The sequence below is a fragment of the Parambassis ranga genome, chromosome 24 (assembly GCF_900634625.1).
Source record: "Parambassis ranga chromosome 24, fParRan2.1, whole genome shotgun sequence".
Classification (NCBI taxonomy): Eukaryota; Metazoa; Chordata; class Actinopteri; family Ambassidae; genus Parambassis; species Parambassis ranga.
The window spans coordinates 2698655-2722802 of record NC_041043.1 but is presented as its reverse complement, the minus strand read 5'-3'; the positions used below and the strand labels follow the sequence as shown (position 1 = coordinate 2722802).

General features: G+C 41.2%; 3 protein-coding genes across 5 annotated transcripts; 1 reads left to right on the top strand and 2 right to left on the bottom strand.

The window, feature by feature from the left end:
• The first annotated feature begins 1166 nt into the window (after nucleotides 1-1166).
• Nucleotides 1167-6596, top strand: hsp90ab1 (heat shock protein 90, alpha (cytosolic), class B member 1). Of its 2 annotated transcripts, none has more exons than XM_028397537.1 (12): nucleotides 1167-1295; nucleotides 2279-2422; nucleotides 2523-2729; nucleotides 2830-2989; nucleotides 3081-3214; nucleotides 3305-3619; nucleotides 3707-3872; nucleotides 3952-4142; nucleotides 4586-4733; nucleotides 4845-5113; nucleotides 5639-5972; nucleotides 6052-6596. In XM_028397537.1, the coding sequence occupies exons 2-12, from the start codon at nucleotides 2279-2281 to the stop codon at nucleotides 6168-6170; spliced, it is 2187 nt and encodes a 728-aa protein (XP_028253338.1). In that variant the 5' UTR covers nucleotides 1167-1295; the 3' UTR covers nucleotides 6171-6596. The 2 variants fall into 2 exon arrangements, with proteins under 2 accessions (XP_028253338.1, XP_028253339.1); XM_028397538.1 differs by lacking the exon at nucleotides 6052-6596 and adding an exon at nucleotides 5221-5250 and having other exon boundaries at nucleotides 5639-5687.
• A 3669-nt stretch (nucleotides 6597-10265) lies between these two features.
• slc35b2 (solute carrier family 35 member B2) lies at nucleotides 10266-15033 on the bottom strand. Its single transcript, XM_028397562.1, has 4 exons — nucleotides 14604-15033; nucleotides 13185-13372; nucleotides 12914-13074; nucleotides 10266-12087 (listed from the first exon to the last, which is right to left on the bottom strand). Exons 1-4 carry the CDS (start codon nucleotides 14630-14632, stop codon nucleotides 11155-11157), a joined length of 1311 nt encoding a protein of 436 aa, XP_028253363.1. The 5' UTR covers nucleotides 14633-15033; the 3' UTR covers nucleotides 10266-11154.
• Nucleotides 15034-15964: 931 nt separating this feature from the next.
• Nucleotides 15965-23006, bottom strand: nfkbie (nuclear factor of kappa light polypeptide gene enhancer in B-cells inhibitor, epsilon). 2 transcript variants are annotated; one of them, XM_028397566.1, is made up of 7 exons: nucleotides 22787-23006; nucleotides 22266-22708; nucleotides 19647-19749; nucleotides 18447-18657; nucleotides 18141-18229; nucleotides 16841-17089; nucleotides 15965-16593 (listed from the first exon to the last, which is right to left on the bottom strand). In XM_028397566.1, exons 2-7 carry the CDS (start codon nucleotides 22583-22585, stop codon nucleotides 16525-16527), a joined length of 1041 nt encoding a protein of 346 aa, XP_028253367.1. In that variant the 5' UTR covers nucleotides 22586-22708; nucleotides 22787-23006; the 3' UTR covers nucleotides 15965-16524. The 2 variants fall into 2 exon arrangements, with proteins under 2 accessions (XP_028253367.1, XP_028253366.1); XM_028397565.1 differs by having other exon boundaries at nucleotides 22266-23006.
• Between the last annotated feature and the right edge of the window lie 1142 nt (nucleotides 23007-24148).

Genomic DNA, 24148 nt, shown 5'->3' with positions numbered 1-24148 from the left:
TATAACTTATCCGCTTACATATGTTATTAATACCTGTTATTATTATTATTATTACCGTACCTGTTTAATAATAAATGATTACGTTTGTTATTATTGCTTAGTTGCACCAACTACCTTCTAACTAATGATCAATAATGATCAAGAAGCCACTTAGGGGAGTGGCGAAACGCCTTAAAAAAAACAATCCTTGAGTCCAGTTGCCTCGATTTAAACTCTTGGAAATAACTATGACCTGGATGAATGAGAGCATCCACAGATAAACAAATAAATGTCAACTTAAACTCTAGTTGCTGGCGTACAACGCAAATAGTCCCACAGCAAAATTAGAAATGAACAGTTTTCTGATTATACCTGTAAAAACGTTTTACTTCTACGTAATGATTACGTGTGTTACTATAACTGAGTTATTTATTGTCAATCCTGTGTTTGAAGACCGGTTACCATGGTGTTTTGTCTCGCTGTGACAGCAGCTGTTCCGCAAGGGCTGCATCTGACAAGCCCGTGACGTCATTTTAGGCGGGTTTTTCATGGAAAGTGCTAGAAGAAACGAAGTACACCCCTTCAGGATCTAAATGTGCTTCCATCAGATTAAAAAGTTCCACAGTCTTTATCAATTTGCTACTAATTGAAAAGTGATTATGTGACTTTGATTCGCTACATTTGTTAGTTTGATAAAAATAACTATGCCTCTATAGTATATGGTAATAAATTAGGAGACAATCCGACACCGAAGATTTGGAGTAAAAGTATGCATTTAATAGAAACTGCCACAAGGTGGCAGCAAATTGCAGTATAGCTCAGAGGTTGATCATGTCTTAGGCTGATTTAGTTATTTTGTACTATTATATATTTTGCTTTTGTTCAACTGTTGCTAGACAGCAAAGAAAAGCCACAAATATATTACGCAATATATTACGCCTAATTGCACTCCAACAGTGTGTGCTAAAATTTACAGTATTTAATGTATATGTGCCTTTTCTTATTTCATCGTAAAACCACATTTATTCATATTTCTTTAAAATGTTTTAGCAGATAATTTTATTGTAAGTATTAATGTTATAACTGCGTAATATATTATATTTAAATAAATAAAAAATAATAAAAATTTCCGTTTTATTGACTCGCTCAGTTGGCTGATGGTGCGCCGCGGATGGATACGGCCGCATAGTGAAGGCACATGTATAAAGATGCCGGTCTGTTAAATACAAGTCCCTTTCTATTTCCCTGCGTCAGAGAGCAGAAGGGACAACGTTTGTGTCGCATTTTATTCAAGACAAGTCAACGAAATTAACAAGGTTTGTTGACGATACTTGTACTGATGCATTTTACGCATTATATACCTTATTATTTGTGTCTTTCTAATACATTAGCGAAGTATTCCGCAGTGTACACGATGAGAGATCATGAGTCACGACGGTAACCCTTGAATCATAATGTTAACTGTCTTGTGGACCGCAGTTGAACATATATTTTATTATTACTTGTTTAACATAAAGTTAAAGGCATGTAAAGCGAGATTTGTGTAGACTGAAGACCGGTTTGTGATCCTGACCAACGTGAATGCGGCTCTCTGCCGCACTGTTAGGCCAGGGATATGTTGCACCAAGGCAGGTGTGGTGAAGATGACAGCGCTCTCTTCGTTTATTTACACGATAATATTTGTTCTTAATTCGACTGAATTATGCCAATGAACAGAACCCAAACTTTGACATTTAAATATTGTAAACAAGCGTAAGGTTGATTTGGCTACTGGTTCATTTATTGACGATATTGTCAGTCGGTGTAGCGTTAATTTAGCTGTTACGTAACACCGAAATACACCATCTGTCCGCTAACGTAACCACTTCTTAATGTGATGATTTAAATGTCTTAAACCACTCATATTTTTGTTGGGTTTATCGGTTACTGCTGCTTTATAGTAACCGCTTGGTCCCCGTTAGCGGCTTTAGCGATATGTTCGTCGACTTTAAATTAACTTGTATATTAATTTAAAATGATTATATCGTGCTACATGTTGTTGTTCGATCATTATTTCGTCTGTATCCGTCTCGCAACACGTGTCTGCGGTGTCCATTGTCTATCGGCCGACGCCATGTTGGTTAACGGCTACTTCCGCCGATATGTAGCAATATGATGGCAGCTATCCAGTTGTACTAGCTTCTCATCGGGATCCCAATGTGTTTCATGGCTAACGAAACTGAAATGCTTCATTATTACTGTCCTATAAAACGCGTGTGTGCTTGTTTTCATTTTCACCCTCATGGTTTTTTTTGTGCAGATGCCTGAAGAAATGCACCAAGAGGAGGAGGCTGAGACCTTTGCCTTCCAGGCAGAGATCGCTCAGCTGATGTCCCTGATCATCAACACCTTCTATTCCAACAAAGAGATCTTCCTCAGGGAATTGATTTCTAATGCTTCTGATGTAAGTCTGGAGTGTGTCCATTATATTTTTAACTACATGGTAATTAAAGTAGCTGTAATGTGCATTTTTACCTGCAACCTAACCGTTTGTCTATATACAGGCTCTAGATAAAATCCGCTATGAAAGCTTGACTGACCCATCCAAGCTGGACAGTGGCAAGGATCTGAAAATTGACATCATACCAAACAAAGCTGACCGCACCCTGACCCTCATTGACACTGGAATTGGCATGACCAAAGCTGACCTTATTAACAACTTGGGTACCATTGCTAAGTCTGGCACCAAGGCCTTCATGGAGGCCCTGCAGGTACTACAGTTGTCTCTGCCTCACAAGTGACGTTTTGCATTTAAATCTTATTTTGAAAGGAAAATTAATTTGTATTTATATTAAAAATTGTGTCCTCTAGGCTGGCGCTGACATCTCCATGATTGGTCAGTTTGGTGTGGGTTTTTACTCCGCTTACCTTGTTGCTGAGCGAGTTGTTGTGATTACAAAGCACAATGATGATGAACAGTATGCCTGGGAGTCATCTGCTGGAGGCTCCTTCACAGTTAAGGTTGACAGTGGTATGTATCCCAGCTTTGTGATCGGAATTGTTTTAATCAAGAGGCTTTTTTTTTTTTAATTGGAGTGTGCTAATGGTATTTCTGTGAATAGGCGAGCCCATTGGCCGTGGAACCAAGATCGTCCTGTACCTGAAGGAAGACCAGACTGAGTACATCGAGGACAAGAGAGTCAAGGAGATTGTCAAGAAGCACTCTCAGTTCATTGGCTACCCAATCACACTGTTTGTATGTGCCTAGTTTGGCTGTGTAATTTAACTGTATTTGTTTTACTGTTGATTTTTCATTGGAATTAATTTTGGTACATTTGCCTTGCAGGTGGAGAAGGAGCGTGACAAGGAAATCAGTGATGATGAGGGAGAGGAAGAGAAGGCAGAAAAGGAAGAGAAGGAGGAGAAGGAGGAAGGTGAGGAGAAGCCAAAGATCGAGGATGTGGGTTCAGACGATGAGGAGGACTCAAAAGATAAGGACAAGAAGAAGAAAAAGAAGATTAAGGAGAAGTACATCGATCAGGAGGAGCTGAATAAGACCAAGCCCATCTGGACCAGGAATCCTGATGACATCACAAATGAGGAGTATGGAGAGTTCTACAAGAGTCTGACCAACGATTGGGAGGATCACCTGGCTGTCAAGGTAATGGGAATAGAACGTCTTTTACTTGTGGTGTTGTCATATCACGGCTTAAACTTTGAAACCTAAAGTGACACTTTCTCTTCACAGCACTTCTCTGTGGAAGGGCAGCTTGAATTCAGGGCCCTGCTCTTTGTTCCCCGTCGTGCACCTTTTGACCTGTTTGAGAACAAGAAAAAGAAGAATAACATCAAGCTGTACGTCAGGAGAGTCTTTATCATGGACAACTGTGAAGAACTCATCCCAGAGTACCTGAGTAAGTTGGGCTTTTACAGTCGGCACAGACACTATGCTAGTAGGAGCCTGCTGGATATTGATGCTAATGTGTTTTATAGACTTTGTGCGTGGCGTTGTGGACTCTGAGGACCTGCCCCTCAACATCTCCAGAGAAATGCTGCAGCAGAGCAAGATCCTGAAGGTCATTCGTAAGAACATTGTCAAGAAGTGTCTGGAACTCTTTGCTGAACTTGCTGAGGACAAGGACAACTACAAGAAGTTCTATGAAGGTTTCTCCAAGAACATCAAGGTATGTAAATGTGTTCTGGACCACATTTATGTAGTAAGATCCAACTAAAGCTTCCAATTTTTTAACAATCTTTCACACTGTACTCTGTGTGTCTTCAGTGCATCTCCATGGATTCATAAGGTTTACATTTATTCTTTAATTAGTAGTGGTTCTCCCTCTAGATTTTTAAGGCAGTGTAGTCAAAGCTTTTAGTTATTGCAGACTTTAAACACATCGGATATTTCTAGCGTTCTCTATTTGTGCAGTGCTTCTGTGCAGTAGACTTAAAACTCAAATGTTCCAACATGTTAGTACAGCATAACCTGATGGAAGTGAGTAGTTTCTCTTTTCTAACTGATCTGCAGAATGCTACATTTGACTACAGATTAAAATATTGAAATTTGGCCTTTTGTTGTGGAAAAACGTTGTTTGGCTGCATATGTAATTTTTCCATCTACCTGTAGCTGGGCATCCATGAGGACTCTCAAAACCGCAAGAAGCTGTCCGAGCTGCTGCGCTACCACAGCTCCCAGTCTGGAGATGAGATGACCTCCCTCACCGAGTACCTGACCCGCATGAAGGAAAACCAGAAGTCGATCTACTACATCACTGGTCAGTTTTTCACAGTAAACCCTAACTCTGACGGACATAAGTCTAAATCTTGCAGAAGTGCATGCATGAGGACAACTTATTTTCACTTAACTGAATTCACTATTTTTGTAGGTGAGAGCAAAGATCAGGTGGCCAACTCTGCCTTCGTTGAGCGTGTCCGCAAGCGTGGCTTCGAGGTCCTGTACATGACTGAGCCTATTGACGAGTACTGCGTCCAGCAGCTGAAGGAGTTTGATGGCAAGAGCCTGGTCTCTGTCACCAAAGAGGGCCTTGAACTGCCAGAAGATGAGGAGGAGAAGAAGAAGATGGAGGAGGACAAGGCCAAGTTTGAGAGTCTTTGCAAGATTATGAAGGAGATCCTTGACAAGAAAGTAGAGAAGGTTAGTGACTTCTAAAATACTGGTTTACAACACCAAAAACAACCTTACTGCAGGACTGTACCCTTGAAGTTTACAACTGCAGTTGACAGTGTTTTATTTGGTAACAGGTTCCTTAAATGATCCCAACTTGTATTGTGGTGAGTTTATGCAGCGTTCAGGTGACCCCTGCTGTTTAAGTGTGAGCTAAAAGTTAGTTTTTGGCAACTTGCTGGTTCCAGATAATTGTGTGGAGATGCTGAAAGTGCAAAAGCTAACTCATGTATGTGATTGTAATGTTCTAACAGATGCCTGTGTTTGAGTTTGTATATCTGGTTTTACAGACGGTGTAAATGCCTTTTTATTGCACATTTGTGTATTAACATAATTGTTCTACATTAGAGTATTATGGTATGGTAAATGGTTGTACATGCTAGCGTGTATTATCTAACATGGTTGATTTGCATGCTTTAACTTGAGTTTGCTTCTTTCTGAATTTAAGTCACACTGTATTCTATTGTAGTAATCCTTGTGTCCTGTCTCCTACAGGTGACTGTGTCCAACAGATTGGTGTCCTCTCCCTGCTGCATTGTGACAAGCACTTACGGTTGGACGGCCAACATGGAGAGGATCATGAAGGCCCAGGCTCTCAGAGACAACTCCACCATGGGCTACATGATGGCCAAGAAACACCTGGAGATCAACCCTGACCACCCCATCATGGAGACTCTCAGGCAGAAGGCTGATGTTGACAAGAACGACAAGGCTGTGAAAGATTTGGTCATCCTGCTGTTTGAAACCGCGCTGCTGTCCTCAGGCTTCTCCCTGGACGACCCACAGACCCACTCTAACCGCATCTACAGAATGATCAAACTCGGCCTGGGTAAGACAGCACTGCAGATGAGATGTGCATCTCTTTAAGACAATTTTCTTGATCTCAGTAACGCAACTTTAATCTCCAGGTATTGATGATGATGATGTTCCCACGGAAGAGACAACCACCGCTTCCGTCCCAGATGAGATTCCTCCCCTAGAAGGCGAGGGTGAAGACGATGCTTCACGCATGGAGGAAGTTGATTAAAGCGACCCCCAACCCCAGATTTCTAACACTTTAGCCTCACTTTCCAATTGTTCATCCTTAAAACTGCAGTAACTGCAAAACAATTAGTCATTCATGTTGTGTGGTGGACCAGTGTTGCTCTCAAGCGTTACACTGTAAGACCTTTTAAAGAAAAGCAGTTTTGGTTTTTGCTGTAAAAAGTTTATGGTGACAGCACCTTTGTTTTAACAAATACCCCGTTGCACTGAGTTTTAAATGTTGGAGTGGTGAACGTGGAAATGGTACATTCCATTATCGGATCAGGTCTGGTGGAGGGTTTGAGAGGTTCTGTTCATGTGCAACACTGCACGCTGCATGGAGAGAGGACTGTAAGATTCCTTTGCCTAAGTCCAGGCTTGTCTGTATTCCAAGTCTTGTTTTGCAGAAAATTAAAGATGTAATACCTGATTTCTGTTTCTGTTGTATCTGTGCCTTAACAAGGTGAATGATCTGCATATTAAAAGCACTGAATTTCAGTATACTCCAAACTCTGGTTGATATGCGGTTATGTTGTTACTCTGACCAGCAGGTGGCAGCATACTAAAGATTACAATATAATAGCATGCAAATCTGAAAAAGACTAGATGGTACACTTTTTTTTTTATAAATGGTTAAGTACCCATTTAACATGCACATAACTCTTTCCTGACTGAGTATTTACTGAACTTGGATTTCATTATTTATCCTTAGGTGTGAACAAATACCTGCTTATTTCTGAAGTTGATGCAAACCCTTGTGTCCTGGTTATGTCTACAGGTTTTGTGCCTTATTCACTATAAAGTACCTGGTGTGTGTGTGTTTCCAGTGACTTATTTTCCAGTCCATGGAGAAGACTTAAATTCTTCCACTAATCACACATTGACAGTTTTAAATTATAGGCACAGGCTTCTCAAGAGTGTGAGCCATCAGCTGAACCTTTGAGGAGGAAACCTACGGTGTGTTAGTTTTCCTGGAAGTCATGTGTTTTGTACAAGTCTGAGGGGGCGGCAGCAGCTTTTCTGTTCCTGTCAGTAAAACAAGTGACGTGTGGGTGTGTGTCCCTCCTGTACACTAGTCAAAGTGATAGTGGGGAACTAGAAATGTGTCATTCTGCAACAGAGTTCACTGTTTTTAACACCTCCTCCTTCACTTGACTACCTTTTTATTTTATTTGCTGTATGCACAAGTGCTGACTGCATTATGTAAATAAATGTAAAATAATGTTTAGTAGAAAATGGCTAATGTGTAATAATAATCAAATATTGATCTTAAAAGCTTAACTATAAGTAATAAAACACTAACATTCAACATTGTCTAGAACACTGACCTACAGCTGTCAGATCCTAAGTAAGGTAAGATAAGGACTATAGAATATTAAAAAAAGGTGTTAAATGCATTAAATTAGGATTTAAACTGACATTTAAAGGCTTCCTGTTCTGAAATAGCATCTCTGTCTGGTTTAGCACTTGTGGAAATTTCCTGGTAAGGTTCAACAAGAGTCAGCCCAGGTTTCCTTGATAAAGTTCAAATGTGTATCTGGTCTGACCTGCTTTTTTTTTAAACAGATTACTTCCTGTGGAAACGTTTGACTCCCTTGTGCAAATCTGTTTTCTCAACCCACAAAAGCTGAGTGCATTAATTCAGGAGGCTCCTGCTGTTTCAGTGGGCTGTGGTGTCAAAATGTTGCTCGTAGTGTCTCACAGATGTGAATGCATCATGTGACCTTTGTGTGTGTGTGTGTGTTACTTTGGGGTGCACTTTGGTTTAAAATGTGTTCCCTCAGACTTCGGCAGTTGATTTTGTTCTGGATGATTCTAGCTGATGTTTTTGTTTATATTCTTATCTGTATTTTCTTTTCTTGAGACTTTAGTCATCATATTTTTAACTTAATGTCTCGGTGATAGTATGTCCCTGCAGAGAACTTCATATCACTGAAGAACACTTTCTGAGATAGCATGCAGCCTGGCATGCAGTGAATCCCTGAAAGACCTGTGTTCAGGTTTCCTTGACATTTAAAATGATAAATGACACAAAAAACAAAACTGCTACTTACTATCTGAAAAGACTCACATGGTGTTACTTCTCATATTCGACAGCACTTGGTAACACACCCACACTGTGTAGGGAGGAAATAAGATGTGCAAGAAAAACCCTCCATCAAGACTGAATAAGACAGCCTATGAAAACAACAACCTTTACTAGGTGTGAGAGAGTGGAGATTCACACAAGGCCTCTCACTTATGTTCCACTTGTACAGTAAAGCGGCCTGTGGTGGTCGTGTAAAGGTCAAGTCAGCGCTGCTTTTTAGATCCCAAGAGCTGGTTTAAAGGACATTTTCAGCTCTGACATTCAAATTATTTCAAAGTAAGAAAAACCAGAGTGCATGTTACACATATGAAAGTCAGAAATTGAGATTGTTGGCTACCTTTGAAACCTAAACAGGATTCTGATCGGATTATTCCAGGGGCTGTCATGGTCTCGAGATACTCCTGGAAGCTTGTTAACAACCAGCCATTACATATAGGGCAAACACAGAGAGGCGATTGAGCCTTCTGGTAATTTAGGCCAAGTACAACAGCCATGTCTATGGACTGTGGGAATGAATTGGAGCACCCACTGAAAACCCATCCCGGCCCAGAACAAACATGACCACAGATACTTTAACACAGCTATTTTTTTTCTCTTGCAACCTTCTGCTTTCTTAATGATTTGCTTTACCACTCCCAGCTATACTCAGTATACAGCATAATAAAGCTAAAGCAAGCAGCCAGTTAGCTCAAAATAGTGATGGGCCCATATTAGTAAAATAAAAGTCCAAAAACCACCAAAAATGGCCTTAAATCATCAACAGTATATGAAGACATAATAAGACCTCTATGTATTGTGTTGCAGAGATATGGTTCTCACTGTGCAATACCACTAGATAAGATAGTGAGTCAGTAAAGCATCTATTCTGCCCTCAGTTCAACATGAGATGAAGCCAGGCATGGACCTAGGCCACTGACTGCTGAGCTCTATTAAATATCTTTATATTTATCCTACATACTTATATTTTACAAAATGTACACCATTGCTTGAAAAGCTAAAAGGCGTTCATTCCGGCTGCTGTTTCGGGAAGCTCCTAGGTATTGCAAAACAGTCAAATGTGCTTGCTGGCTAATATAAAAATCTCCTGCAGTCAGAGTGAGAGCACAGAGTGACTGGTCCATTGGGGGCTGAAACCAGTGGTCTACATGTCTGTAGCTTATTTTACTTCCCACTTTTTTCAAGTTAACTACCGAAAAGAAGACTGGAGACACTGAAACATTGACGCACTACTACAAACCAGATGGGGCATAGGACATAGTGAAATGAGAGGTGCAGGGAAAGTCCCTCATCGAGCAGCTTTGATAAACAGGGGGAAATGTTTTGTCGCACGTCACAGTCAAACCCGGTCTTCAGGTTGACGTTTAGTGAATCATAACAGTGGACTGCTTAATGAATCAGTAAGAAGCACAAAGAGCACCTCAGACGTATCTCGAAAATAACATTTAGCATATCCACAAGATAGGAATGACTATGGAGAGGATTCAGTGGGTGAGTGGATGTGATTTGAACAGCACGGTGTATGTCTGTGGTCCGAGTGAAAACATCCATGCCATTTGTTTTTTTGACAGCTCATCAACTTCATGGAGACTTTTTATTGTTGTAAACTCAGTTTTTCTGAGACCAGTTCACAAACTGCATTGATGATATTTAGAAAGCTGAGAGATTTACACCCTCCAGCATGTCCTGGGTCTGCCCCCAGGGCTTTCTCCATGCCCAGAACACCTCACCAGGGAGATGCTGTTACCCTAATGCTAGGGCCACCTCAACTGGCTCCTCTCAAAGAACCTGGAGAGGACAAGCACAGCTTTGGAGGTGCTGATTCTTCTTCCCTCACTTTACCCTCAGTTGCAAACCTCTTCAAAAAGAGCTGGAGGCCAACAGGACCACATCATCTGCAAAGAGTAAAGATAGGATCCAGAGAACACAACCTCCACCAGAAACAAGTCCTACTGCCAGCAATACAAACCAAGCTCCTGCTCTAAAATCAGTAAAATTACACTGTTCACTTGATAGTGTGAAATTAATTTAATATGTTTTATTATTAACCCAGTTACCAGAGAAAATAGTAGAATGGTAAAAACAGGGTACCAGTAACATTGTATTTCCCTTGTAATGCAGTAACTTCTCATCCTTATGACATCATTCATTCAGTGTTCTTTCAAACATTCACATCAAGAAGCCTTTTTTTTTTTACAAAAGTACACATCAGACAGAAATAAGCTAACTTAGATATATTTACATGTTTTTTAGCCCAAATTTTTAAACATAGAGGAAAGATTCAACTAAAAAAAATGATGGTGCAAAAGAGTCCACAGCAGGATCTGCTCGTGTGTTTATTACCCAAAAAATGTTGCCTCTGGAACATATATATGTTTTAAATAAAAACAAAAAATATATGCCCAACAAAATAAAATTCTGCTTCAAGACACATCGAGGCCCCAGCTATAAAAGGTTCTGTGATCAACGTCATGCTACTAATAACCCATCAGACAGGAAGTGACTTTCAAGTTCCAATGGATAGTCTAATACGGGTCATTAACGCTGAGCCGTACGGCTCATATACATTTTCTCAGAGTGTGTCAGACTGGCTGCACAAGCCACATGTGGTAGTTTAAGAAAGAAAAATATTCTACTGTTAAACTGTGACAGAGCTTAAGAGGCAGTCTTGGACTTCAGACAATCTTACAGGCACTCAAAACTTCTATTACCTCACACGTCAACCCCTTGGGGGCATCTTGGTGTAAGACTCAAAAATGCAGAATCCCTTTCTGTACCGTTTCTGACAAAAATAAAAAACCTATGGGAAAGTACAGTAAAAAAACATAGATACACACTAATAGACAAAGGGCACCACAGAAAAATGTGGTCATAGTTCCCACTTTGGTGAGACCTTAGAGTACTACACCTTCTGTGCGAGTGGCTGTGCCGGTCGCCGGCCTGATTTCATGCGGCTTCGTGCATACACCCGCAGGAAAAGTGCGAGGAAAACTATACCAACACCGAATCCACCCATTAAGGTGACGGCATGACCGTAGAGGAAACAAGAGAGGAGAATGGCAATGGCCTGCCGGAGGGTCATGATGATGGTGAACACGGCAGCGCCGAACTGGTTGATGGTGTAGAAGATGAAGAGCTGGCCGCATGCCGAGCATACAGACAACAGTACGGCATGAAAGGCAAACTCAGAGTGGCGTGTCATGAAGGCCAGCGAGTCGAAGAAGGCACCCTGCTCAAGCAGCGAGCCGACGGTGAAGAGGCAGGAGAAAAGGTTGACCCCAAACATCATCTGCACCGCTGACATCTTATACTTGAACAGATTGTCCTGCCAGTTAGAGGTGAAGCTGTCAAACACAATGTAGCCAACGAGGATGATGATCCCGCTGAAGGTGGTGACGGTGGATGGATGCCTGCTGGTTGTACTGGAGAGCAGGAACATGCTGACACCGACTGAGATAAGCACAGCAGTGAAGTACTCCCAATATTCATAGCTTTTACGAGAAACAATCTTTCCCATGAGCATGACAGGAATAACCTTAGAGGCTTTGGCCAGGACCTGAGTGGGGAAGCTGATGAACTTGAGCGCCTCATACTGGCACCAGCTGCTCAGGATGTTGGACAGCGAGGCGAAGGAGTACTTGTACATGGGTGCTCCGTGGCGAGGCTGCTTGAACAGGATGCACCAGAGGCCCGACACTGTCAGAGCAAGGATTCTGTTCATGAACACCAAGAACTGTGAGTCCTTGAATCTCTCACCCTCATACTTTGGAGTCGTGGCTCCATAGGAACGAGTCATCACCCTCTCCTGCAGGACTCCCCATGTCAGATAGGATACCTAAGAACACAAAACTAGATTCAGCTTTTCAGGTCAAAATTGAGTGTATTCTTCAGCTTATTTTGTTACATGATGAGTTCGTACCCCGGTCTACATATATCCTCAACTGATGACCATGGATGAATATTGGTTAATTGCATTTCTGTTAGCCCAGTGAAAACTACACTGCAACACAATGGCTAAAAGGTCAGATTATCTGGGCTATTACACTGCAAGATTATGCCGCCTTGCATCGATTTGAGTTACCGCAGTGGGAAAAAAACGTCTATTGTCTGTTCAGAGCACCGGAGAGTCCAAACAGGAACTTGAGACTCATGACAAGGAAGCCAGTGCTGAGAAACAACACCCATGACCAGCTTGACGAACTGGATGCATTAACTAAACCGATGACAAGTGATGTCAGGGCACTCTCTGGCCTCCACGCAGGCTGTTTACCTGCCAGCATCCAAAGCATGATTGGAAGATACTATTCAACCTATAAATAGAAACAATACTGTACTAACTATTAAAGTTAGAAGTCCATAGCCTTTGTGGTGTACGTGTATGGTAAGGGCCCGGATAGCTCAGTCGGTAGAGCATCAGACATTTAATTTAAGGGTCCAGGGTTCAAGTTCCTGTTTGGGCGTTTTTGGTTTTCCATTTCTTTGATAAACTCTGAGGGTCTCACCGGGGACTGAGAGCATGTCTCACTTGAGGCTCTACGCTACAACACAATTTCCCCATTGTGGGACTAAAAAAGGTTTTCCTAAACTTAATTGAACACTGTTAAAAAGTCAGCAATGTGCTACGTGCTATGTTCTTCTCTTGTTCTGTGAGAATCACCTACCTGAAGTCCTGCAGCACAAAATATTAACTTGACAGCCTGTCTGACTGAAGAGCCTGAATCTCCTTCATTCCTGCTTGAAACAGACACATCATCCAGCAGGCCGATGTTTGCCTCATTGCCAAACACACAGGCTTTTATGACAGGATAGCATATCCCACTACCTACAAAACAGAATCGTAAATAAAATGATGAAGCTTAAGTGACAGAAGCTGGAGCAACCAGTCAGCACTCATTTCAAAATAAAGATTGAAATAAAGATCTCATAACAAACCTCTTTCTATGTAATTTGTGCGCTTGAAGTAGCTAATGAGTAGATAGCCAGGGATGATGATGGTGGAGTAACCCAGCATGTTGACGAGGAAACGGAAGAGCCAGACATCGTGCCAGCCGTCCAGTACTGAAGACTCGTCTGCTGACACAGTGGAAGGGAACAAAAGCAACACAAGTGCAGGCCAAACCCTACAAAGAAAAACAACATGGTCCGTTAGGCTACATGTCGAAATAAAATATTAAAAAAACTGTAGCAACCCACGTCTATGTCTATAAATATATATATATCTTGATCCACAGCATATGCCTATAGGCAAGGAGAGTATGATATAGATATCAGTTGAGCTTCATCATGCATTTCCATAAACAGGTTATGCAACACTGATGAGTCAAGCACACCTGTGCTGAAACCCAAGCTCCTTATAAAAGGTGTGCTATTTGCTGTCGTGGCACTGAGCGTGTATCCTTTTGGAGTGAGGCAGGGCCTCCTCCCAGGGGGGCTGTGAGTCTGACTAACATAGAGCCTCTTTGTATGGGACTGTGCTGTGGCCTGGTCAGCCAGTAGCCCACTGCAGTGAGACCTGGGTTCTGAACAAGAAGCTTATTAGATGAAGGAATGCACTGCGCTGACAGGGCCGCCAACCCACAGGCTGCTGTGCTGCAGGCAGAGAGAGAAAGAGAGAGAGAGCTGCCACAACCATACCCAAGAGGAAAATGAACATTATAGGCTGATGCACTTAAAGCTTTAATAAGCATTTACACAGAGCAACAGTGGAGCATGCACACAAGTTTTTAGCACATGTTCATGTTTGGATAAGGGAAAGTGACAGTTATGTGATTTGATTGATACATGATTGCTGTAAAACCTATTTAACAGCCCTTCATAACAAAGATGTCACTGTTACTCCCTGGTTGCTAGAGGGAGTGGTCAGGATGGATTAGTGACAATAAACATACAAGTACGTTAGGAAAAGACAACAATGGAGTTGTGCCAACTTGATCATTAACTGTTACAAATTTTGTGACACCTCAGGTTAAACTATTACAAAAGAATGCCTCTATAACTTAGACAGATGTGCCTGCATTTGTATCTAATGATGAATATTAGCATGCTACATTTTTAGCTTGCCGCTACTTTCGGTGATAACACAATAATAATATATGGTCATGGAAAACTGCACCACAACAAAACAGCTATATGTTGGCTATATAAGATGTGACTCAACACGGGTTGTGTTCACACTGTGTTACTTTAGCCAGCAGGTTGTCACAGACTTCAGAAACACAACGGGAACTTTGAATAACGGGAAATGGCAGCTGTCGACCTTCGTTATACTGATAAGCTAAACAGTGACCTGAACTTGCCGAGACTTTAGCATGACATATTTCGCAGTTAGCTACTCTGGCCCTGAAGCGTTACCTCCGTGAAAAGGAAGGCATTTTCCCCATACTCCGTGGCCGACACCTGGCGCAGCACACCCACCAACGGACTCAGGCGTCTCCTCTGTGACTCCGCATGAAGCTGCACGGATCAGGCAGTAAATATCTCTTATAAATAACAGGCTGTGTTCTCTCAGACTAGCCGCTTTTAGCTCTGATGTCTTCGACTTCTCCTCAATAGCCGATGTGTTCACTTGAAGGAAAGGCCCCCCTCCTCTTTCACTCGGCAGCACCACAGGATGCCGGAGACAGGACACAGCGCCCTCCCAGCGGCCCTGACCCCTGGCGGCGTGGAGGAGGAACTGCAAGACAAAAAGCGCATTTTCATTAGGTGCATTCTGACGTATTGGTATTTACATTCTTAAAAATTTGTGTGTTTTAAGTTTTTTTTAACTCAAATTCAAGTAGAGAATCAAAGTACATAAACCCTATAAATTCTGTATTTAACTACAAACTAGCCCAAGTTTATAGTCCCTATTGTTTCCATTATTCTGGTCCAAATCCACAATATTAAAAATTGTGATATTCCACTATGAATTTAATCATTATTAGGTAATTTGTTTTGACAGTCTGTTCTGCTTTGAACAATTAATACATAGTGTTTGAAGGTAAATAATTGCATTTATTTCCACTATCAGGCTCCCTTCAAGTTAATTGGTCTTTTTTAGAGAGGGAAGTTTTGGGGGCCAACAACACCTCTCTGCCTACAGCAAGACAAGCATGACCTATACTGTACATAACACAAATAGCTTTAGTTTCCAAGGCCACAGCTGAATAGGGAAGTAGGTATAGTTTCATAACTCTGTTCTGGCGGTCGACCACAGACCATAATGACTTGTTTTTGTGCGCACGAATCTGCTACCGACAACACTGACTGGCCCTTTCACCTGAGCTGAATATCCCGGCATGAACCTGTTTTGCTGCAAGAACATTCTCATAAGATATCCAGCTGAGTGGAATTTCCAGCCGCCCCACAGTCATTGTGCTATATAGGAACCACCAGGAAGAAGCCACTTACAGGAAAACAAAAGATACACCTTGCACAAGCAGCTGACAGGAAACAAAAGGATTATATTGTTGTAGCAGGAGTGTTGTAGAGTTGCAGCAATTCAGAAAAATCACGAGCACACTAGGCAAAAATCCAATCCGAGTATAACTTCCTTTTACCCAGGAAAAAAACCCCAACATTCAGTGTTTTTAATTTTATTACAAAATAATCATATTAACTAGAGGCCAGTGTTCATTACACACAAAAGAACAGTAACAGTTTCCTGCTAATGAAGGATTAAGGTAAGATAAATAGAGAAAACTGTTCACAACACAAAGCAGCAAATCTGAAAATCAAAAAAGATGAAGCTGCATTTATTGTTTATATATATATATATATATATAAACATTTCTATATGGACTATCATTGTCTTTTTAAAACAGGGATGTGATTTGTTTGTCTTTGAATATTTTTTCCTCTGTCTCTGATCTTCAAAAACTGTTGGCACACCACAATAAAAGAACACAATTTCAGAGTTAAAAAAAAACAAAGTTTGAAGAACAAACAATGCAGATCGTTTCATTTTGAGCCACTGAACACAGAGAGGTAGAATTTTTTTTATGGGCATTGACCATGTGGGTGAAAGTTTAGCACTCACAGTGAGCTGGGGTCAGCGTAAATCCGCCTGAGCAAAAAGAAGCAAAATAACTGAGCCAGAAACAGATTTTCTTTTCTTATCAGTGTTCAATTAAGCAGAATCACTCTGTCTATCAGAGGGAAGTAGGATTTATATGGTGCACATATTGGTCTAAATATTAGAGTACACTACAAATACAGGCAAGCTCAAATACAGTTTTTTTGTTTTTTATGTTTTTAAATCAAAGGTTCCAGCTGCAGTGTGGCTCCAGGCAACTTAAAACTTCACATCAACCACCGACCGCCCAGAGATCTGGATATCATCAAAAGGAAACAGAGCCAAAATCTGAAAGATAAAGATACAAAAGGTCAGATTAGGTGCTAATATCCTAATTAAACCATATAAGCTCAGTAGCTTTAGTGTTCTGTGAGTTTTAGCAAGCGAGTATCGTGCCTCAGCTCCAAGTTGACTGCAAAGTAAAGCAGTAATAAAACCCTAAATATAGCATGAACATGATTTTTATGTTTTGCTGCTGACTTCATCCACAGCAGTTCATTGCTTTGTTCTATTATATCCTATAATAATCACTTACATCATCATTGCCATCAGCCAGATCCAGCGCGGTCTCGTCCTCCATGTTCCGCAGCATTGTGTCAGCTCCAGACTGGCAGAGCAGGTTAGCGATGGCGGCGTCCTGTCTCCCAACTGCAAGGTGCAGCGGTGTGCAGCCATTAAACATGGCAGCATCCACATTAGCTCCCCTGCTGAGCAGCAGCTTCACTGATGTTATGTCGTGCAGCTCAACAGCGAGGTGGAGAGCTGTTTTGCCACTGGTTCCTTCCTGCATAAAAAAATATATATATATATAGTAAGTTTATATTATTACATTAGAATAAGGGGTGGAGCTACTCACATAATGATGATAATTAAAATAATAATAACTCAACATGGCAGATATAATACAGAGGGATATGTTCAGCCAGTGACTTCAAGAGAGAGGAATGTCTGGGGTAGTTTTGGGACTGACTGCCGTGTTCCCTTCCATCAATAGAAAGTTAAGAGTGGCTGGCAGGCCCAGCCTAATCATATCTCCAATCTAATTATGTCTCCCTGAATCCTGCAAGAAGCCCTCAGCTCAGCTCGTATCACTATCAGCATTGCACAGGTGCAGCAGTTATAGACAGAAACACAGCATAACACCAGACCCAGTAAACATAGCTCTAAAGGAAGCAATCTAATTAAAATACAGGCTCATTAGTGGAATAAATATGCAGGGAAACCCGTTTATTTACAGAAAAATCTGTTTGTTTATCCTCGTCATCCTTTATTAGATCTGAACCATCTGAAACCCACACATTTCTGGGCGTTTTCCACTCATGTCATACTTCAGTCTGTGTGAGACCTCAAACGTGTCTTCAGATTTAGGTTAGGGTTAAAATTTGGCCACAGGTATTACAAACAGTGGAAAAAACAGAAGCACCACGTGCTGTAGATATCATTCAACATATCATATCAGTTTTCACATGAGGTGGAGAAAGCCCACAGATCAGCCAAAGAATTGCAGGAAATTTTTGTCATGTGACTGCTAATCACAAATGAGTCACTCTTGGCTTTCTAGTCGTGCTGAGATTTGCAGAATCTTGTTTTTTCCCTTTAAGAAATCTCTCTTTTTGTGAATTTTTAAACATTGTGGTTTGGTTTTGATAAAATGACTGAATTATGTTTTACATTTCAACCTCAGATACAGTGCACTCAAGGACTATTAAGTCTGACAATTCTTAATTACAAGCAGACATAAAACACCTGCTGTCACTTTTCTAAGCAGAAGTGGTTCGTATTAATTCTGACTTTATGTAAAGCTATAAAATGTAACATATGAGTCAGAGACCAACCTGGATATTCAGATCTGCTCCCTTTTTCATCAGGAGATTCATTATGTTGTGTTGCCGGTTCAGCGCAGCCAAGTGAAGACAGGTGAGACCTGCAAGTACAGTAACATAGGGCACCCTGAAGGTCAGTGGTCAGTTAAAATGATGAAGGATGAAGGTTTATGTTGCAGTGTCTTGTTATTATTCTACATTTGGACATGTAACAAGAGTTGCATAATGTGGGAAGTTGGATTTCAACAGAACCCACTGACAGTTCCATGCACAGATGTTTTTTGTTTACAGATGTTCCGTTTTTTTTTCTCCACTCACCTCTCCAGTTCTGAATCTCCAGGATTGGTGCTAACTTGCTAAGAGATATGTCTCTGGTCATCTCAGTGGTGCAGTCCATCTGCCCATGTTGGCAGGCCACGTGGAGCGCTGTGTTTCCATCCTGGTCCTGCAGCTCCAGTCCGGCCCCTTTCTCCACCAGACCCTTCACAACATCTGTCAGGTTCAGGTAGGTGGCCAGATGCAAAGGGCTCTGAGGGTCACCAAAAAAGAATGCAATCAAAACTGGATGGCTCATGCTGTTCATGTCAGTGACTATGCAAGCCAGAAGAATATGTTTGTGCATTTCTATTGAAAAGAAACAACTTGTTAAACAAAAACCATTTAAAAAAATAACCAAGAAAAGCCTTTTTCAATATCATTACTCTGTAGTGATCACTGCAGCACAAACATGTGATTATTGTCCTTCAAACCATCCACTTGTACTCGACTCACTGTTGCCCTGCATAGCCACAGAACAGGTCTCTACCTGTTGCATTCAGCTGGTGCCTACACGTATGAATAAAAAAGAAAGAGGGAGTACTGTGGTTGCACTGCACACTAGACGTAGAATCAGACACCACCTGCTCTTTTCTAAATTTTAATTTTTGCACAACATTTGTCAAATTTCTGCAGAAGAACAGTGTAATCCATGGATTTCTTTAAAATCAGTATGCAAAGTGTGAGAAGGTGGTCTTTTTTAAAATCACACCTTTTTAATGTGAGGTCTTAAAATGACTACTAGGAGGAAATTAGGTAACCAAAGAGAACTCTATTAGCAAAGGGTTAACTGAGTCACAGTGTGAAATGCTGAGTCTTAACTTCGCATGTTTCCTTTTGACAGCTCTGTCAGTTCTGTGTGTCTTTCACTCTGAGTTAAGTCTGACTTTTTTGAAGGACTGGAACAATTCCTCCACCCACATCCACACAAGGATACACTCCACAGCTCCCTGTGGTTCTATTTCTACATGAGGTTGAAGGAGGGGAGTTTCCATTCAAAGTCCCGTATGAGCTAACACTGTAACCACCCACAGTGACGTCCCAAGGAGAGGACGGACTGCAAATAAAGAGGAACAACAGTTCTCTGGAAGTACACAGATATAAATAATGCCACTGCTTCCACAATCAAGGTCCTGATAATGAGGAAGTCCTTCTGGATTGAAAAATTCCAGCAGAAGCTGCAGCATGTTACTTGGTACTTACTTGGTATAAATTATTCTGGATGTCCAGGACTTCTTTTGGGAACAGCTGTATCAACTCTTGAGCAATGAATTTTTCTTCATGGATGATTGCTAAATGCAGGATTCTACAGGAGAAGGAAAAGAAAATAAACAGTTTTATTATGCAAGCAAAAACCTGCTGTTCTACTTTATCTTATATTATTAAGCAATCTGCCTGAGAAAAATGCTAAGTAGCAGAGAACTACACTGCATTTCAACAAAATGTTGCATCATATTTTTTCCTCGGCCTCGAAATGTAACTCTGTGGGCTGAACGGCAAGACTGAGAGGTCAGGATATTGAGCAATGCAAGAAATTCTACAAAAGAAAATCTGTTATATTAAAAGACACATGGTAACTCAAAGGCTTCAAACAAAAAGAAAAACACCGTAACCTCAAAACCTGAGTGGGATGTTGTACAAAACAAATGCATGCACAAAGCAGGAAATGGAACTAAGCATTAGAGCTTAATTTAGACTGAGAACACAATGAGAGCCTCGTCTTAAAAAAAAAAAAATCACATTAAAAGTTGTTAAAGGTCATTTTGTGTTGTGTGTAGATGCCACAGATGAGGATGTTTTACTGTTAGATATGCAGTCGCTGTGCTTTCGGTGATAAGCAATGAGCTCTTTCAGTGTAAATGTCAGTTAACCTGTCAGACGCTGCAGACAGACAGTGTGGGATCAAAAGTTGACACAAAATCTGACTGTTTCATTCAGCCTCCTGCTAAAAAAAAGGCTGCTAAGAACAATAAAAATGACATTTGACTGATACAGCCAGGTCTACAGGCATGTGCAGTTTAAGAGTGGTTATGCAGAAAGTCTTCAGTCTGACACTGAACGTGTGGAACACCACTCCTTGCCATTGCTACCATATCCTCAAGGAGGTAGCAGATCGCTGCACGAAGTCCAATGTTGTGCATGTTCTTAAACTTTCGGCATAACACCTTGAAGTGTTCAGCTTATCTCACTCAACTTCAGGCCAATGATTTATAAATAAACTATGCAATAAAAAATAACATGTATTAATTACCAAAATAATTGTGCAATGGTAGACATGCAGTATTACTGGTGCTTTTCTAGCCAGCTAATTAATTAAGCTCTAAGAATTACTATTAAATTATGATAAACTATAAATAATATCTGCTTGAATTTGTAGGAGCAAATTATTTTGCAAAGCATAATAAAGTTATTAACATATGAACACATACATTATGAGCCAGAGATAAGATAAAATTGTCCAACATTTTTCTTGAAATTGAAAAAACTACTCTGATACATAAGTTTAAGTTGATTTTCAATGACTTTGGCTGGTATATTGAAATTTCAAATATAGATTGTTTTAAAAAAAGAACATGTAAAAATATAATGCTGTGGATAATTTATCACACAGTAAAGCATCTTTGCACAGTACCAAATGTCACAAACACATTTCAAATGCCTGCACACTGATGAGTCTGCAGTGCCACATATTTAACACTATGAGCAAGCATCTTACTGTGAAAGGGACTTCCTGGTTTGAGTAACACTTGAATGAATAAGAACTAAAAAAAATCCCACGGTGGGGGAAAATGAGTGTTTGCATGATTCTCAGTTGGTCTAAGCAGCACAGTGTGGTGGTGCGTTTCAGGTGTTTTTCCCCCTTTACAGGTATGAGAATGAAACCATGTGGCCTTAAAAATCAGTGAGCGGAAATGAAAAGAGGTCAGAGACACAAAACTTCTGCATTGCTGTCACTACATCAATCACCGGATTACGCTGGTTTGTGGCTGCAGGACCCGTTAACAAGTCATCAAAACACACAGATGACGAGAGAAGGCCTGTATGGGCTGATGAAGCTGCCAAGGCTGAGGTGTTTGGAGTGTGTGCAGAAAGGTTTCATTGACTCAAACTGAGAGATGAACAGACAAAAATCACTCTGTCACAACTGAGTTATTTTAGATGTGTGCTCGGTAAGGAAAAAATAAAGAAAAACCTGTGGTTTGTGAAAATAAAAACATGCAGACACAGTGGTGTCCCATCCTGATCAACAAGTTTCTTGGATCAAAAGCAAGCCATACTGCTACCTCACAGCATGTGCTTTGTCTGTGTGCTGCTGGGGGAAGTCCAGGCCTATCTGTTTCACTTCTGTTTTCTGACAGAAAGAGACGCCTCATAGAGACAGTCCACACTCATGACATGGACAAAGTCCATTAAAAAAAGTCTGCAGTATCACACCGCTATGAAATCCCCCTCAACCCCAGTATCATGGGAAAACCTCTTCAGCTCACGTTCACAAAAATCCAGAAACTCCCATCCCCTTCTGCAATAAAATACTGAACCTTTGGTTGATTATTTGATATTTGATATTCTGTTAAAATAAATAATAATAATAACCTACATCTGGTCAACAGGTCATTGAGAGGAGCAGCAGCATTGGTTAAGATCAACTGCAGCCCAAACTAAAAGAGCTGCATCAGTGAATTCATCTAAATATGTTCATTTGTTAAACTTGATTTGGGAGCTAGCTACTGATCTTGTAACACCATAAATTAAAAGACACTGTTCGATTTTAGCGTGATAAATATCACTTGTGCCATCAATGTAACGTTAATAAAAACCTACGTGTCTCCTTCCTCTGTAATAGTTGTGAGCAAGTTCTCCTCCTGTTCATTGAGTTCAGAGCTGTGCTCCTGCTCCTCTGTGGCGCCGGATAGCGTGCAGTCCTCAACTATCTCTGACAGACTCTCCACCGTGATGGACGAAGAGCCGTATGCTGAGTCCAGGCGCTCCTCCCCGGTGGAAAACTTGTCCCTCGGCCCCCCAAAGTCGGAGCTCGGCTCCCGGGGTTCCTCTGACTTCAGTATGGAGCGGTACGAGTCAATGCCGGAGTCTGTGCGGTTATCTTCCTGCAGGTAGTCTTTGCTGCAGTCGTCGCTCGCCATGGTGGTGGTGGTGGTGGTGCTGGGTTTCCCCCAACCTCCCGCCTTCCCCGAGGATTTAACGCCTGAATGCGGGTTTAGTCGCTGCTCGGTGCTGGATGATGTGACCGGACAGCCTGCTGACACCTGAGGAAACCACCGTTCCTTTGTGAAACCAGAGGAGTGAGCCGCTACGTTTCATGCCACTAACCGATAATACTTCACCTCGCAGCAACAGGCCCTTCAGTTTCAATCGATTATACACTTTTAAATAAGTTTCTAAACATGGCAGCGCATTCCAGAGTCGATGAAATAGGTTAAAAACAAGAGGAGGGAGGCGAAACGGCTGCCCCCCGACTAAATATCCGGTAACAGCATGAGCTCCAGGCGGAGAGCATATGAGCAATGAAAGGCGATAAGGGGAAGAGCTGACATATGAAAGCCAGGGCTGTTTTTGTCACGCGGGGGAATCCCCAGTGCGCGCGAACGAGCACACACACACACGTTCATACGGACGCACGCACGCACCTCAACCGGGCCGACGTCAAGAGCGAGTCAGCGCAAAGGCGGAAGTGCCAAGATTTTCAAAATAAGCGTGAAAAAAAAACAACTAGAGGATGTTGACAGAATTTTGTTTTAATATGAATTAATTAAAACAGAAAGACCACAAAATAAATAAGCTTTTGCCAGAACCGTTGCATTTTAATCATAAATGGCCAATAATTATTCACAGTAACCCTCTTCATGTGTGATGGTTAATAATTACCATTTGCTTTTGTTAAGTCACGAGTAAGTAAGTCAAGTAGAGTGTTCAAGAGCTCAATTTTGCAACTTATGATTCAACTTCAATTTACACTGAATTGTTCAGCAACACATGGTCAACACATGACTTTTATTTTGAAGCTCACACAGGAACTTTCTTTCCTCACAGTTTTCACTTGTCGTTGGTACCAGGAAGAAAACAAACGCGTAATAATTCATGGTACTTTAGGCCTTTTTCTAAGCCACTGCGAAACCTGAACTACGTTAGTCTGAATCTACCTGTTCTATTATTAGACAGTGACTCAGAGGCTTCATTAATGCCGCATTATGTGCTATGGAAGCTACAGTCTCACGCTCCACTTTTACATAACTCCAAGTGTTTTCCATATTTGTCTGGAATTGATGAAAATATTAATTTATTTTTAAATACATTCTCACCGTTGCCCATATCCTCTGTTTTAGGTCAAGGGCAGGAAAGAGTAATGTAAGCAGAATTCTAACTAGTAATGTCCGAGCTATCAAGGTCTTATTTCTTTCTCTTTCTTTACAATGCTTGTTGTGGTTTTGGCCTTTAGAGGGCTCCACAGCTGCTGCTGCTGCTGCTGCTGCTCTGCTGTTAAGGGGCCAGATTCATCATAAATACAGTCTATAAAACAATACTGGCTGCTAGAGAGCAGTCTTTACCGCTGCCAAGAGCTGCCATCTGTTTTCATGTCATGTACTGTTATGTTTACTTATTCAACTTTATGCCAACAGTCCAGTCCAATGTCCACATTGTGAGCTATGATAAACACAGGCATGTGTGCCAGAATTGTAAGGAAAATG

Excerpts from the sequence above, each read along its gene's own strand:
- hsp90ab1 (XM_028397537.1), top strand. The coding sequence starts at position 2,279 with ATGCCTGAAGAAATGCACCAAGAGGAGGAGGCTGAGACCTTTGCCTTC. Across the intron at positions 2,730-2,829 it reads CCTTCATGGAGGCCCTGCAG|GCTGGCGCTGACATCTCCAT; the intron begins GTACTACAGTTG and ends TGTGTCCTCTAG. Across the intron at positions 5,973-6,051 it reads AATGATCAAACTCGGCCTGG|GTATTGATGATGATGATGTT; the intron begins GTAAGACAGCAC and ends TTTAATCTCCAG.
- slc35b2 (XM_028397562.1), bottom strand. The coding sequence starts at position 14,632 with ATGGGGAAAATGCCTTCCTTTTCACGGAG. Across the intron at positions 13,373-14,603 it reads ATGCCTTCCTTTTCACGGAG|GGTTTGGCCTGCACTTGTGT; the intron begins GTAACGCTTCAG and ends TTTTCTTTGTAG. Across the intron at positions 12,088-12,913 it reads TTTGTGCTGCAGGACTTCAG|GTATCCTATCTGACATGGGG; the intron begins GTAGGTGATTCT and ends TTGTGTTCTTAG.
- nfkbie (XM_028397565.1), bottom strand. The coding sequence starts at position 22,585 with ATGGCGAGCGACGACTGCAGCAAAGACTACCTGCAGGAAGATAACCGC. Across the intron at positions 19,750-22,265 it reads ATTACAGAGGAAGGAGACAC|AATCCTGCATTTAGCAATCA; the intron begins GTAGGTTTTTAT and ends CTTCTCCTGTAG. Across the intron at positions 16,594-16,840 it reads TGGCTGATGGCAATGATGAT|ATTTTGGCTCTGTTTCCTTT; the intron begins GTAAGTGATTAT and ends TTTATCTTTCAG.